The sequence below is a fragment of the Bos javanicus genome, chromosome 16 (genome assembly GCF_032452875.1).
Source record: "Bos javanicus breed banteng chromosome 16, ARS-OSU_banteng_1.0, whole genome shotgun sequence".
Taxonomy (NCBI): domain Eukaryota; kingdom Metazoa; phylum Chordata; class Mammalia; order Artiodactyla; family Bovidae; genus Bos; species Bos javanicus.
In genome coordinates, this window is record NC_083883.1 from 51,697,452 (window position 1) to 51,711,943 (window position 14,492).

The following is a 14,492-nucleotide window of genomic DNA, read 5'->3' on the forward strand; positions in this document are numbered from 1 at the left end:
GGAAGTTGAATGACTCGGCAGCTTTTCTCCCAAACGGAGTCCCCCCAAGCCCCTCGACACTGCATGAGACCCGGCAGTGGAACCTCCATCGTGGTCAGCTGAGGACACGTCCCCCGCAGGCGCTGGCGACAGGGACCCCGCAAGAGGGGAGGGACGCGACGGGAGGGGACGTGGCAAGTGAGTACCAGGCTAAGGAAGAGGGACGGCGCCTGCGGAGAGGGGTTTGTGTGCCAGGAGAGAGAGGGACCTGCCGGGGCCAGCGGAAGGACCTGGCAGGCGACAGAGAAAGCGCACAAGGTGCGGGGGTGGGGGCCATAGGGAGCCAGGAATCTGCACTAGGCGCTCCCTGCGGCGCGCAAGCTGGACCGAAGTCTGGACAGTTCTGGGTAGGGGCTGGGGGCCGGGTGTCCTGAGAGCAGAAGACTCGACGGGACGACTTTGAGGCTGCGCCTGGCTGAGGAGCCGAGCTAGGCTGGAGGGAGGCGAGGGCGCCTCTGGGCTGGGGGAACCGGGATCCAGGGCCGGGCGGGAGGCCCGCCGGGGCGGAGCGGACTGCGGGAGGGGAGACGGGATGGGGGCTGGGGGAATTGCTCCGAGTGGAGAGGCGCCCAGCCAGAGGAGGCCGGGGGTGCGGGCCCTCCCCATTCTCCATCCAGGCTTTGAGCCCAGAGTGACAGTGGCGCACCGGGCCAGCAGGGTCAGCGCCAAGTGGCTGGCGGGCAGCCTTGAGGCTCCAGGGGAGCATTTTGGTGGTTCTTGGAAAGCGCCCGGCTGCTGGGTCCAGACGAGGGCAGTCCCCCTTCCCCCACTTCATGACTAAGTTCGAGCCAGCACACCGACCCTCTCCGTCCTGTGTCCTACCCTCTCCCCAAATCCATATTCCGCCTCCCACGCTCAGCGGTCCTGGGACCCTGCCGGGGCTCCTGGCTTCAAACCAGAGGCCTCGCCCAACTCCCCACTTAGCCAGGACCGCACAGTCTGCTGCGAGACCAGGTCCTGCTTTAGCCAAAACCCGTCTCTGTAGCCCACCCCAGGAGACGGGAGGTGGCTACTGCTGGGGTTTCGGTCCACTCAGTGCCCCTGGACGACACCGCAAGCCCGGGGTCCCGTTCTTTCTGGCCAGGGTCCGGGGAGCACTCTGGACCCGTGAGTCCTGGGAAGGGCAGAATATGGGTCGGAAGAGGCCCTGTAAGCCTCTGGCCAAGGCACAGAACCTAGCGCTGGGCCAACGGTGTAAGGGGTGCGGTCAGAACGGTCAGCGGTGGGGGACCCGCACGGCCCCGCCCCACACAGGCAACCAGGCACAAAGTCCAGCAATCTTTTTATAAAATACAGAGAAAGGGCTCGTGAGGGCGGCCGCGGGGCATGGCCCCGGAACGAGGCGGGGGGCGCCGGCTACACGAAGATCTGGATGCGGTCGCGGATGGGCTGGCGGCAGATCGGGCAGGCGCTGAGCGCCGCGCCACAGGGCGCGCACGCGCCGTGGCCGCACTGGAACACGAGGCGGATGTGGCTGTCGATGCAAATCGGACAGGTGATGCGCTCCTCCATCTGCCTGTAGCGGCTCTGCAGCTCCTCCACCAACTGCCGCGGTGGGCCGGGCGCGGGGGCTGCGCTGACCACCTCCGTGCCGTCTGCGGAAGAGGTCCAGGTCAGGGGCGGGGGCTCGGGGCTGAGGTCTTGCGAGAGAACCCGAACAGAGATGTGAGCCACGACAGGGGGCGGGGCCGTGGACAGCGGGCGGGGCCGCGGGCGGGCGCAGCGGCCCACACCTGGGGGCAGCGGGGCGGGGCGGGCGCCGGGCCCCACCTGGGCGCAGCTTCTTGCTGATGACCACCTGGCACCTGATGCATTTCTTCATCCTGCGCGCGCACTCTGCGGGGGGGAGGGCACGGTTGAGTGAGGGGCCGTCCAGCCCGGCCGCGGCCCCCTCCCCACCCGGCACTCACCCTCGCACACTGTGCGATGCTGGCAGGGCGAGAACAGCACCAGCAGCGCCAGCTCCGAGCACACTAGGCACTCAGCGGCCTCGGGGCCCGTCGGCGCGGCCACATGCAGGTTGGTTACAGTGTTCGGAGCACTGAGCACCAGTCTTGGACCCTGGGCCGAGCCCCCGCTGCCACTGCCTCCAGCCTGCCGCTCCCTGCGTGAGGACAGGGGTCTTGAAAGGGCCCGGAGTTTCGAGCCCGCCCCCCACCCGCCTCCCCGCCGGCTCACCGGAAGCGCTGAGCACAGCCCTGCAGGGCTTTGAGCAGGCGACCCTCGGCAGCCAGGTCCAGGGGACTCCGGCCGCGGTGGTTGGCGTAGCTCAGGTCGGCGCCCTCCAGCGCTAAGTAGTAGGCCATAGCCGCGCCTGCCGTCAGCTCTGCACTGCTCGGAAGGCCCGAGGCCTGTAGCTGGATGGCAGGACAGACGCTGGTGAGGGCGAGTGCCTGGGAACACTGGTCTGAAGGAAGCCTCGTTTGGTATCTGGCTGCAGAGGCCTGAGCACCTGCCTCCTGAGGCCCCTGGAGCCGGAGGCAAAGGGCCCCACTAGGCAGTTGGTGGCATGAAGGCCATGTTCTGACACACCACTCGGCCTATAGCAGGGCCCAGCCCCGCTAGACCCCACTCCCTCTCCCCAGATGGTCAGAATCTCAGGAACACTGGGCCAGCAGTGGTGACCAGGGTCGCAGAACAAACCACTGTGGCCCAGACTGCCTGCCCTACAAGACCTGATCCGGCCGTCCTGAGGGCAGGGAGGGCAAAGGAGCCTGTGGCCCAGTTCTGTGCCCCCCTCCCCAGCACCCAGAGTCACATTTCCTCACCCTGGACAGCAGCTGCAGGGGACCCGGGTCCCCTGCGCTCCCATCAGCTGCCAGAGGCAGCAGCTGGTGGCGCTGCAGGGCCACGTGCAGAGCCGTGTCCCCCTCCTCATCCTCGGCGTTGACGCTGCAGCCCGCATCCACCAGCAGTGGCACCAGCCCCACGTGGGCCTGCTGCACAGCCAGGTGCAGTGGGGACTGCAGCTTACGGTTGCGAGCGTTCACATCACAGTGGCCCTGGGGAGGGGTGGGCACGGGCTCAACCCAGGGAACCTGGTGGGCCCTGACACCCCAGTCCGAAGCCCAGGGGACTCTGTCCACACCTCTTGGATGAGAACCTGGGCCACCTCCCCGTGGTTGTTGAAGGCGGCCAGGTGCAGTGCCGTAAAACCATCCTCCTTCTTGGCGTCCACCAGCTGCCGTGCCCGCGCCAGAATCCTCCTGACAGCTCTGTGGGAGCAGCGAGATGCCTCTGGGGTCAGGGGCGACCCAGGGTGGCCCGGTGGCACAGCAGGAGCTGTGTGTCACCCCAAACTCACAGTGTGTGGCCTTTGAGGGACGCATGGTGCAGCAGAGTGAAGCCCTGGCTGTTGGTGGCAGTGACATCGATGCCTGGCACCTCGGTGAGGACCTCCACAATGCCGCTGGCACCAGTGCCCGCTGAGATGGCGCAGTGCAGGGGTGTATCAGCATGGGCATCCTGCCGGTGGTAGGCCAGTGATCACTTGGCAAGGAGATCTCAGCCATGACCTCCTTGACCCCAGGGCCAGAGCCAGGGGACCCAGCACTCACAGGCAGGTTGACGTCACAGCCACGCTCACACAGGACCTTCACCACTTCCAGGAAGCCCCTCTGCACGGCCACATGCAGTGCTGAGCTCCGAGTGCTGTTCAGAGCATTGGCCCCACAACCTGAGCTCAAGAGCACCCGGGCAGCCTCGGGCTGGTTCCTGGCAGGAGAGGAAGCAGGAGGGGCGATGTGCCCACCGGCTGGACCTGCAGGCCCAGCCCCCTCGCACTCTGGCCGGGCCTCACCCCAGGGCTGCGTAGTGCAGTGCCGTGTTGCCCTCATCATCCGGCAGGTCAACGCCCGCCTGAGCCTGCAGCAGCAGCCGCACCAGCTCCACCTGGCCTAGGTAGGCAGCCATCTGCAGGGCAGTCCTGCCCTGATTCTTGGTGTCCACCTGCCGGGAGAGGCAGAGGGTCAGTCCCTGGCCCTTGGCCCCCTCGCTGGGGCTGCCTGGGCCAGGAGGCAGGTCTCAGGCTCGCCTGTTCTGGGTGCCGCCGCAGCAGGTCCAGAGCCCGGGCCACATTGCCCAGAGCCACCTCCACCACCAGCTTCCCTGGGTGCTCCAGGTCACTCTTCTGGGCTCGAAGCTTGTCCAAGACAACGCTCAGGGAGCCTGGGGAGGGTGGGGTTGAGGGTCAGTGGTGGCCAGGGCAGCCCTGCCCCAATGAGCTGCTCAATGGATGCTCTCACTTTTGTTCTCCCGGGCTCGCCCAGCTACGTCCAGGTTGGCATCTTCCTCAGGCCGGTAGGCCACCAGGCAGGAGGGGCTAAAGGTCCACAGCTTCCCACTGACCAGCACACCCACGTTCCCATCTCCGAAAACCTTCAGCACTCTCCCAATGCGGCCCAGAGCCTGAATGAGGAGAGGGTGGGGTCACAGGCGTGCCTCCCAGGGGTTAGTGTGATGGGCATGGAGGTAGGGGTGGGGGACTCACAGGGGCCATGTCATCGGTCCACTCCCCATGGCCAGCCTGCAGCCGCTTCACCATGTCAAGGTCATCGATAACCCGCACCACCTCACCCACCAAGCAGGAGTTTTGCTGAGTGACAGAGGAGCACAAGAGAAGCACATGAGGGGCCCCAGCGGGCATGGTTGCCCGGGGTCGGAGAGCAGGAAGGCCCCCACCCTCGTTCAGCTCCACCTCACCAGGACCCCAGCCCCTGCCTGAAAACACAACCAGAGTCTCACCCAATAAGGGTGACAGGTGACCAGGACAGCCCTGCTGGCCCAGCCTCAGAGCCACGGGGGTGATGGCCAGAGTCAGCTCAGGGGTGTTCAGGCTGGGGCAGGCCTGATCACAGGCTGATGGGAGGGTGGGCAGTATGGCCAAGACCAGCCCAGCCCAGCTTGGAGGAGGGGCGCCAAGATGACTGGGGGCAGAGCCTGAACATGGCGGGGTCAGGGGCTGCTCCTCCCGCACCCCAAACCTTCCCTGGCAACTTTCTCCACACCTGTGCCCTCACCTGCACAGACAGAACTCACTGTATAAACCACCTGTCCTGTGACCCCGCCATACCCCCTCCTTGAAGGCCCACATGTCCCAGGTGTCCCCAACTCAAGCTGAGTGCTGGCTCCGCATTCTGTCCAGGGGCCGTCACCGGATGCTCTGCCACCTGCCCTCCACCTCCTCCCTCCTGCTTCTGAGAAATACTGCTTCTCAAACAGCTCTCACCATGCCCCACCACCCTGATCCAGGATCCACCCCTGTCCTAAGGGGCCTTCCCACCTTTCAGGCGGCACCCACAGTAGCATTCTAGGAACTCTGCCCAACCATGCCACCTGCAGCCTGCGAGGCTCCCTTGGCCCTCGGAACACACACTGGGCCCTGGTCTGCCCCCACTTCCAACAATGCCCTGGGCCTCCCCTTCCCATCTAGGTCCCTCTCCCTGGACTGAATCCCCTTCAGACCCACCAGGCCCTGACCTCGTCCTTCAGGGCCAGAGGAAGGCACTCCCAGGGCCGAGCGGGTACAATAAAGGGGGTGAAGAGTGAGCAGAAGGGGCTCAGCTAAGCCCCCCCATGCACCTTGGTGAGAGCCCCAGGGTGGAAGGTCCAGCGGGTCTTGTGGCTGAACTGCACACGCACGTCCCCACGGTCTGTGATGCGGTGCACGGTGCCCGTCTGTCCGATAAACTGTGGCGGGTCATGGAGGCGGTGGCCAGGTGGAGCAGGAGGGTGGGGGGCCAGAGGACATGGGGAGGGTGGGCACGGGAACTCACCAGGTGGGGCATCTCACCTTGGCCATCCGGGGGTTCCACCCGCCGTGGCCTTCCTGCATCTCCCTCAGCACATCCGCGTCCAGCAGACACTTGACCTTGTCCCCACGCTGGAAGGGCTGGCCATCAGCACTGACCCTGCGCTGCAGCTCTGCGGGCTTGCCTGGGGGTGGGGGGTGCAGCAGGCCTGGCTCAGGCAGTTCCTTCTGCCTACACCACTCACCTCAGTGACTCCAGAGACCACCCCCGGGCCCAGGGCAGGACGGAGGGCAAATGGGGGGGGGGCGGGGCACGTGGTGGACGGCCCCCCATACCAAGCCTTGGGAGGTGGTCCCTGTAGTAGAAGCCGCCAGCTGCCTCGCCCACACACTTGAGATCCACCTTGCCCTTGTGGCCCACACGGTACACGTTGGTGGTGCCATCAGCCCACGTCACACTGGCCACGCTCCGGCCTGTCTCCACGTCCCAGCCACGGATGTCCACTACTCGGCCTGGTTTCCCTTCTCCTCCTGGGAGACAGTGGCCCCACCAACAGGGTAAACCCACGCCATGAAGATGAGCCACAGCTGGCGGAAACTGCCTCCCACAACCGCCCCCCCTTCCCATCCCCCCCCACTCACCATCCTGTGAGCCCCCCACCTTCCTGCCCTCTCACTCACCATCCTGTGAGCCCCCGACCTTCCCACCTGGCCCCCACTCACCATCCTGTGAGCCCCACTCCCAGTCGGGGCCCCGAACCACCTTCGCCCCCTGGAAGATGCCCCTTAACGGGATCCTTGGGAGGCCCTGGCGGGGACTCAGCATGACCCTACGGGAAACAGAGTGGGTCCCAGGCCATGAAGGGCAGTGGTGCCAGAGGCAGGCCCTATGCTCTGCCAGCCCTGCTCCCATTCCCGCCCCAGGGTCTCTTCCCCTGGAAAAGCAGGTGCCCCAGGCCAGTGCCCTCCACACTGGACCTTGAGTGGGGCTGCTGACTGGTTCCCTCCAGGGGCCTTTCATGACACCAGGTTGGACGGGTGCTCCAGGCCCACCCTCACCGCATGGTTCCTGTGTGTGGTCACACCACATCTGCCACCTCCTGGAGAGCTAGGTATCCTGTCAGAGCTATGCCCAGAGCTCAGCACCCGGCCTGGCCTGGGGAGGGTTCAGCATGTGAGAAACAACGGGCGTGAGGAAGGCAGGCCTGGCCAGAGGTGTTGGATGGCTGCTCCCAGCTCCCTCACTAGCCAGCACATCCCTCCCCTCCACGGGTGGGGGTGTCAAGGAGCCGAAGGCGACAGTGTAGGTGGCAGGGGTGCGCCTCTGGGAGCCCATCCTCCCTAGCGTGGGCCCTCCTGACCACAGCAGATGCAAGCAGCACACCACACAGGCCACTCTCAGAGCCCCGGTCAGGCAGCACTGGGGGGCCAGGGAGAGCCTGGCGAGACGAGGGTCAGGGTGAGAGGAGGCCCCATCCACAGCACCGACCTCCGCAGACCTGCGAGGTGGACACAGTCGCCTTCTGTAGGGGGTTGGGGCTGGTGTCAATGCCCAGGCCCCTGGGGTGATCATCACCCTGGTCACTCCTCCAGGAAATGGCTCAGGACAGACTTGACCTGCAGCAGAGCAGTCAGCAGGAGGCAGCTCCAGCTCTCCCAAGGCTCGTCGTGGGTCAGAGGCATTCTCAGGAGGCCCTGGACGCTTGCAGGTGGGGTGGGACACTGGGACGGCTGGGGGGACTCACGGGCGCGAGTGGGCCGTCTCGTAGCGCTCGAAGGCGTGGGCCAGGTCGTGTTTGTTGTGCATGTAGCATTGCGTGCAGAGATCGTAGTCGAAGCAGATACGGCACTTCCAGCGCATGCCCCGCAGCCCGTGCTTCTTGCAGCAGTCGCAGATGATGTTGGGGTGGCGGACACCTGCAGGGCGCAGCGTCAGGAGTGCCGCAGGCCCCGCCCCAGCCCAGCTCCGCCCCAGCCCCGCCCCCAGGCCCGCACCGATTTGGGCGTTGTCATAGAGCAGCAGGTCGTGTGCGCCCTGGTAGCCCGCGCGGTAGTTGGTGCGAGTGCCGTGGTCCCACTGCACGACCACCGTGCGGTCGGGGGTCGAAGGGCTGCCGTGGCGGCCGAGCTCCACCACCGTGCCCACGCCGCCCTCGCCGCCGTCCTGCTGGCCCCACTTCCAGTCCACGCCACGCACCACGCGCATGCCCACCTGCACGCCCGCTTGGGGGTCTGGGTCCATGGTGGAGGCCTGCGGGGAGAGGGGACCATTGGGCCACATGGAGAAAGCCACACGAGGTCACACCAGAGGACTGCCAGGGAGAGAGGGAAACCAGTGTGGGGGAGGGGCACGCAGAAATGCCCTGGGGCTGGAGGGCAATGGGACACCTCTCTGGAAAGGGACCCTCCCCCAGCTGCCCCCCTCCAGCAGCTGTGGGGAGCTGGAGCAGTAGTGTGGGGGCAGTCCTGGTGATGGGACTCCAGCTCCCCAGGGACCAGGGAATAAGATCTGGTCAGAAGGTCTACACAGCAGCAGATCAGGTTCTGGGTGCCTGGCATGGGGGTGGGGGGCAGGGGGGTGCCCACTAGGACTGCAGATATCAACATGCAAGGTAAGACAAAACTTTCTGAAGAAACACTGGCTGGCACTTAAGACTAGAGAGGCACAAAGACCATGTACCCAGAGTGAGGAAAGAGCCTGCTGACCTCATGCACAAAGCAGACTATCTGACAGAAAACAGGAAAACCCTGCGACAGGTACCTCCGGCACCTAGCACGCTGTGGGGCTGATGCTACCCACAGCCGGTGAGCGGTGCTGCACTGTCACTCGGCCTCACTGCCGGGCCTTCCTCTGAGAGGTGTGGCCTGGCCACCCCAGGCAGGCCCTGACGGAGCTGGCACAATTCACAGCAGTGCCCGCGTGAACCAGGTCCTGAGAAGATTTACTTTCAAGGGAGCACGACCCACCACACTACACAGCAGAGCTCACAAACGGACGCTGAAGGAGAGGAGCCATGCACCTGACCCCACCGATAGGAAGCTCACAGGCGGAACAAGCAAAGCCAGGGCGCCGGAGGCAGGGAGACCGTGGCTAAGCCAGTCACAGGGGCTTGGAACCGGGGACATGCTATTTCCTCATCTGGGTGCCAGTTACATGTGTGTTCACTTTGCAAAGCTGGATCACTCATGACCTGTGCCTCCTGGCATTATGTGATTCTTCAATAAAATTGGTTTAACATCAATGGATTTGAACAACCCCTAAGAGTTTAAAGCAACAGGACCTGAAGTGGGAGGGGACCTGGGGCCCCCCAAGACAGTAATGAAGAGGGAGGGGTTTTGGGGCCCCAGGACAGTAAGGGAGCAGTCACCCCTCCATCTCTGGAGACTGCCTCCCCAGCATGAGGGCCCCAAGGCCAGGAAAGATGCAGGCCTAGATCCCTGAACGAAGCTCACTGCACTTCCAGTGGCCCCTGGAAGGCCAGAAGAGGCCTGGAAACCTTCTGGGGTATAGCTACTCCCTCTAGTGCCCAGTGGCCCAGAGCAGCCATAGCCTGCCAGGCCAGCCCAAGGCTTGACCAGCAACAGGGAAGGAAACCCACATGTCACCCCTGCACCTGGACCACCCCCCCCAACCCCAGCCCAACAATCAGCATCCCAAGCCTGAGCCCACAGGTCACCTGACGGCCACCCTCTGTCCAGTCTCACCTGTAGGCCAGCGCCCGGCACAGGGTATGCAGGGGAGGGGCACTGCCTACAGGGCGAGGCTCCTGGGTCACACCCAGCCTAGAGTCCAAGTGAATGACCCTCAGATTCTGTGGTATGAACTGCTCAGCCAGCTCAGCCTTCTGCGAGTCCTCCCCAACCCCCACAGGTGCCTGTGCCCACTCCCTCCTCACCCTGCCCAGGACCGCCAGGGCTTCCAGATACTGGTAGACCATCTGAAATGACAAGTCTTTCGAACTCGAAGCCCAGTCTCAGCAAATCACCCTGCTACTCCTTTACCTGGACGGCTGCCCCACAGGGGCTGTACGGCCTCCTGCTCCCGCTGCCCTCCAGCCACCCTCCCCCCATGACCTCTGGACCCACTGAAGATGGGGCACCAGGGCTTTTCTGTCCTGATAGCCACAGCGAGAAGCCCACATGAGAATGCCTGTGGCTCTTTGGTGCCAGTAAGCCCCAGACAAGGGCAGGGCCTGTGGGCTGCCGCCTCATCTGTCAGCAGCTGCCACTCATGTGCAAGTGGGCAGGGCAGCCCAGCCTGAGCCAGTGGTTCAGTGGCAGAGAGGAGGTGCTGCCCTTCAGGGCACAGGCCCTCCTCCCACTGGGAGCCTCCAGGATTGCCATGGCTCCTGGGCAGTGCTGAGCTGCCCCCTACTCTTCCCAGGCACTCCTGCTGAGCTAGTCAGCCAGGCAACCACATACCCAAACAAGTGTGGGCAGATAGGCAGCGAGAGTGCCTGCTCGGAGGGGACATGCCACCTGCAAGGCCCAGAAACTGGCCCTGGATTGAGATAAAGGAGCAGGAAAAGACGCTCTCCCAAGAGTCAGCACCACAGTTATTCTGTAGCCTGTGAGCCCAGCCTCTCAGCCCACCTGGCCGGCCACCGCACCCACCCTTTCTGTAGGCCTACAGATCCACTGGCCATGGGCTGCAGACTGTCTCCAACAAGACTCAGGGTGATTGGACACCTTAAGCAGGAGAGCAAGTGTGGCCAGTGCCTGGCTCTGCCCTCAGGGGGATGGACAGAGAATGGTCAGGAGTGGAAGGTGCCCAGCAAGGTCTGTGGGAAAAGAGGACCAATTCTCAGCCCGCAGTGGCTCCACTAGGTCACCAGCAAAGTCCAGCCTGTCACAAGAAGTGCCTCTGACAAGCACCTGTCGTGTTCACATCCCTATTTATAGCACAGCCAGACAGTTCTCCAGTGCTGGCCAGCAACCTGCCACGCTCCCTAAGTATGTGGCCCTGGGAGCCCACTAGCCCATGGGGGACAGAGCTGAAGGGACACGCTGAGCCTCAGGCTTCCTCCCACTCAGACCAGTGCCCCTGAAGGACAGTGGACAGAGAAGAGCAGTCCTCCCCTCCACACTCCACCCCGGGTGCCCAGGTGGGTCCTGTGCCGCAGCACCTCCATCCAGCCTGGCATCACTGCAGCTGGGTCTGAGCAGGGACCCCAACAATGCCCCCTGCTTGCCCTCCTGGCTCCCAGACCTCGGACACAGCATTGTAGGACCCCCGTGAAGCAGCCCAGAGGCTTTCCAGGTCTCTCTGCTACTCTGCCACCTGCCTCCCTGCCTGGTCTTTGTCATTGTTGTCACCAGGACCCAGGAGATGGCCATTCGTGCTCCATGTGACCCCCAGGTCCCCAGCCCTCCCACTATCAGGGCTCACTATCTCACCTCAGAAGGTCTCCAAGGGTATGAAGGGAGGGGATGGCAAGTGGGGAATGGACCAGGGTCAGGGGAAGGGAGAGGATAGGGAGGAAGGGAACTCTTGTTTCACTGAGAAATTCACCCAGAGAGCTCTTCCTTTTTCTCCTTTTGGCAGAAACACTGTCCTCTGACATCTTCCTCAGAGCGTACAACCCAGGCATCTGGCGGCATCAGAACCCCCAAAGGCTGTCGCTGCAAAGGTTTATGACAACCCTGAGGGTTTCCCAAGTGGCGCGATGGTAAAGAATCCTCCTGCCAATGCAGGAGACACAGGAGATGGAGGTTCCATCCCTCAGTGGAGAAGATCCCCTGGAGTAGGAAATGGCAACCCACTCCAGTATTTTTGCCTGGAAAACTTCATGGACAGAGGTGCCTGATGACCAGCAGTTCATGGGGTCGCCAAGAGTTGGACACGGCCAAGCGCGAACAAACACAGAGGCACTCAGGGCATGAGCAGCTGGCACTTACCTCAGCGTATACACCAGCCTCTTGTCAGCATCCCAAATGCTTAGCTGCTGTTTCTCGGGTCACAAGTTTGCTCAGCCACCAAGATTTCCTGTTGGAGATTGGAATCCATGGCTGACACAGAGCACAGCAAACCAAACAGGTAGAAAGTCAGCAGGTCTGGGGAAAAATGGGTTTTAAAAGGCAGTCTTAAACTTTTAGCATTTACCATCTCAACCAAATGGGTGGACACCTGGTCTGCTCTATTGGTTTACTAGTTTCTCTTTGGAAGGCAGAAGTATTTCTAAAGCACACGTTTAGACAGTATAGAAATAAAAGTATTTGCACTATTTTGATTATTTTATGAAAAAAAACTTTAAAAAGCTGCAAAGAGTAAATCCCATTTAGCTAGGAAGTTGGCAAACTGTCTTTATTGAGAAGAATCAACTTGGGTGCCGACTGCTGGCCACCAGAGGCTGCCACTCCTTTCTGGGCACCTCTGGCTGGTCTAATGACGGTGTTTAAATCCGCACCACATGTGGCACAGTCAACTGGCAAGACTTGGCGAATCATAGGCTCCGGTCATGTGGCAGCTCTTGCTGAGGCCGAGGTGGACATCCTGAGTGGCCAGGGAGTCTGGCCTGTCAGTCACCTGCTGGAAGAAGGCCTAAAGGAAGTAGAAGGAGGCCATCACCCTAATCCTGGTGACCCAAACAGAAGCCCTCAGGCAAGGGCAGTCACCACCCAACCACTGCACAGGGCCAGTCTTGGGCGGGAGCATGACATTCAGATACTTGTTGCACCTGGAGCAACAGGCCAGAGGGAAAGGCGAGAGGAGGGGACCCGCCAGGAACGACCTGGTGTGCCAGTGCTCCCACTGTAATGCTCCCGCAACCCCTGCCCCGCTGATGCCCACCAGGAGCCTGTCTGGCACCTTTACTTATTTTCTCTATTGGTTCTGAGCTCAAAAGGAGAGAGGCAGGATTATTCACACCCCAACACCCTAGACATATTAAAAAACAAGCAAAACCTTTTTGACGTGGCATCAGACAAAATCTGAGCCCCTCAAGAGCTCTCTTATCTAGCTGCCCAGTCGTCCCCCGCCCGCCTACAGACAGGTGGGCTGCAGCCCTGAAGCCTGGAGACTTGGGGGCTGGCCGTTAACCTTCGGCTCAAGCCCTGAGCCATCCGACCCTGCGGCGGCGGGGGAGGGGCGGGGGGGTGGGAATGCCAAGACGCACAATCAGCGCCTCGCTGGTTTGTCTACACGCCCATGCACGGCCCACGCTAACGACACCAGAGCTGCCCCAAGGGCCTGCCTCCTACCCTGCAGGGCTCCGAGGGTCTAGGGCCGCCGGGGTAGGGACCGGAGGGGTGGCGGACCCGGCTCAGCCGACGTCAGCGCCCAGCGCTGCGCCTTGGACTCCAGCAGCTGGCCTGCGGGGGGGGCGGGGCTGGACAGGCTGAGCCGGGCGCCCACACTGAAAGTGACCCCTTCCTCACTCGCTCGGGTCCGTCCCGCCCCTGTCATTCGTCACCTTCCTCGGGAAACCGCCCCGGGCCCCCGCCGCTGCCGACCCCGGGCCTAGTGGCCCTGTCGACCCTTCCACTTGCCCGGAAGTTTGCGTCCGGGCCGCTCTGCGCCTAGGCTCCAGGGGCCTGAGAAGCGCCGAGTCTGTCAGTCGGTCGGCTGCGGCCTCAGTGTGTGGGGCGGCCAGCCCGCGAGCTAGACTGCTCTGAGCCAGCCAACCTGCCAGGTGCTCAGCTGTGCCGCGCAGCGCCGGAGTCCACTGGCTGAGGCCGCCCAAAGCCCCCGGCGCCAGGGGCTCAGGGGCCAACGCGAGGCCTGCCGGGACCCGTAGTCCGCAGCCCCCTGGGACGAAGGCCGGGGGGCGGGCCCGAACCACAACTCCCAGGAGGACCAGCAGAGCCGTGACGTAGGGGGAGTGAGGGCTGAGCTACGGCCCTAGTCCCGCCCCGACAGGGAGGGGAGCCGACAGCCTTGCTTCCGGGAAAATAGTTCGAGTCCGCTCTCGCGTCTGACGACGTGTGCACACGTCTTGAGACGAATACAGACTGAAAACTACGGCAATTCTCGCGCCTCTCAACGCGTGGGGCCGCGGCCAGGGAGGCGTAGGGACACTGGCATCCAAGCCGCCAGGCTTCCGAAGACTGCGCACGCGTAGGCCGGGAACGAGGGTACCGGACGACCACGCCCCTGCAGTGGGGGGGCGGGGCCAGAGGCGGAAGTGCGTCACCCTCGCCCGGCCCTACGTGGCGCTGCTGGTTTCGGAGCCGCGTTGGGTTGCTGTGGAGACGGTTTGCTGAGCCTTCTGGGTGTAGAGATGAGGCGTTTTCACAAACAACTTTTTTTACTTGATATATTTTAAAATCAGAGTTACGCCAGTGCATGGTGTGTGTGTGTGTGTGTCTGTGTGTTTGGTTTTAATTCTCGCAGAAATGAAGACAGTGAAAAACAGCTGTCAGATGCCAGTTTCCCCCAGAGGCAAATACTTCCAACTCTTGTAATAGCTTTTCTTCTGACAGAAACCTTTATGTTTCTCAGCCAGAGAAGACTGGTTTTTGATGTATTAAATTTAGACATTTTTGGGACTTCCCTGATGGTCCAAAGCTAAAACAACGCCCAGTTGTGGATGTGACTAGTGGTGGAAGTAAAGCCTGATGCTGTAAAGAACAATATTGCATAGGAACCTGGAATGTTAACCCATGAATCAAGGTAAATTGGAAGTGATCAAACAGGAGATGGCAAGAGTGTACATCAACATTTTGGGAATCAGTGACCTAAAAATGGACTAGAATGGGCAAGTTT

General features: G+C 62.6%; 1 protein-coding gene across 12 annotated transcripts; it reads right to left on the minus strand.

Annotated features, from left to right (window-relative positions):
* Window positions 1-1,240: 1,240 nt before the first annotated feature.
* MIB2 (MIB E3 ubiquitin protein ligase 2) lies at window positions 1,241-13,570 on the minus strand. Of its 12 annotated transcripts, none has more exons than XM_061383036.1 (20): window positions 13,277-13,501; window positions 11,687-11,842; window positions 7,784-8,039; window positions 7,534-7,705; window positions 6,512-6,618; window positions 6,125-6,319; window positions 5,831-5,973; window positions 5,620-5,727; window positions 4,529-4,633; window positions 4,284-4,446; window positions 4,073-4,206; window positions 3,839-3,987; window positions 3,597-3,753; window positions 3,344-3,504; window positions 3,128-3,254; window positions 2,808-3,041; window positions 2,218-2,396; window positions 1,950-2,143; window positions 1,773-1,875; window positions 1,241-1,634 (listed from the first exon to the last, which is right to left on the minus strand). In XM_061383036.1, the coding sequence occupies exons 3-20, from the start codon at window positions 8,028-8,030 to the stop codon at window positions 1,256-1,258; spliced, it is 3,057 nt and encodes a 1,018-aa protein (XP_061239020.1). In that variant the 5' UTR covers window positions 8,031-8,039; window positions 11,687-11,842; window positions 13,277-13,501; the 3' UTR covers window positions 1,241-1,255. The 12 variants fall into 12 exon arrangements, with proteins under 12 accessions (XP_061239020.1, XP_061239021.1, XP_061239019.1 ...); XM_061383042.1 differs by having other exon boundaries at window positions 1,305-1,634; window positions 1,810-1,875; window positions 5,620-5,715; window positions 13,277-13,570; XM_061383041.1 differs by having other exon boundaries at window positions 1,305-1,634; window positions 1,810-1,875; window positions 11,687-11,774; window positions 13,277-13,548.
* Between the last annotated feature and the right edge of the window lie 922 nt (window positions 13,571-14,492).

Bases quoted from the DNA above. Each gene is read 5' to 3' on its own strand.
- MIB2 (XM_061383036.1), bottom strand. From the start codon at position 8,030: ATGGACCCAGACCCCCAAGCGGGCGTGCAGGTGGGCATGCGCGTGGTG. The intron at 5,974-6,124 runs GTATGGGGGGCC...CCCCACCCCCAG, and splicing joins GGACCACCTCCCAAGGCTTG to GCAAGCCCGCAGAGCTGCAG. The intron at 1,635-1,772 runs GTGTGGGCCGCT...CCTCTTCCGCAG, and splicing joins CCCCGCCCCGCTGCCCCCAG to ACGGCACGGAGGTGGTCAGC.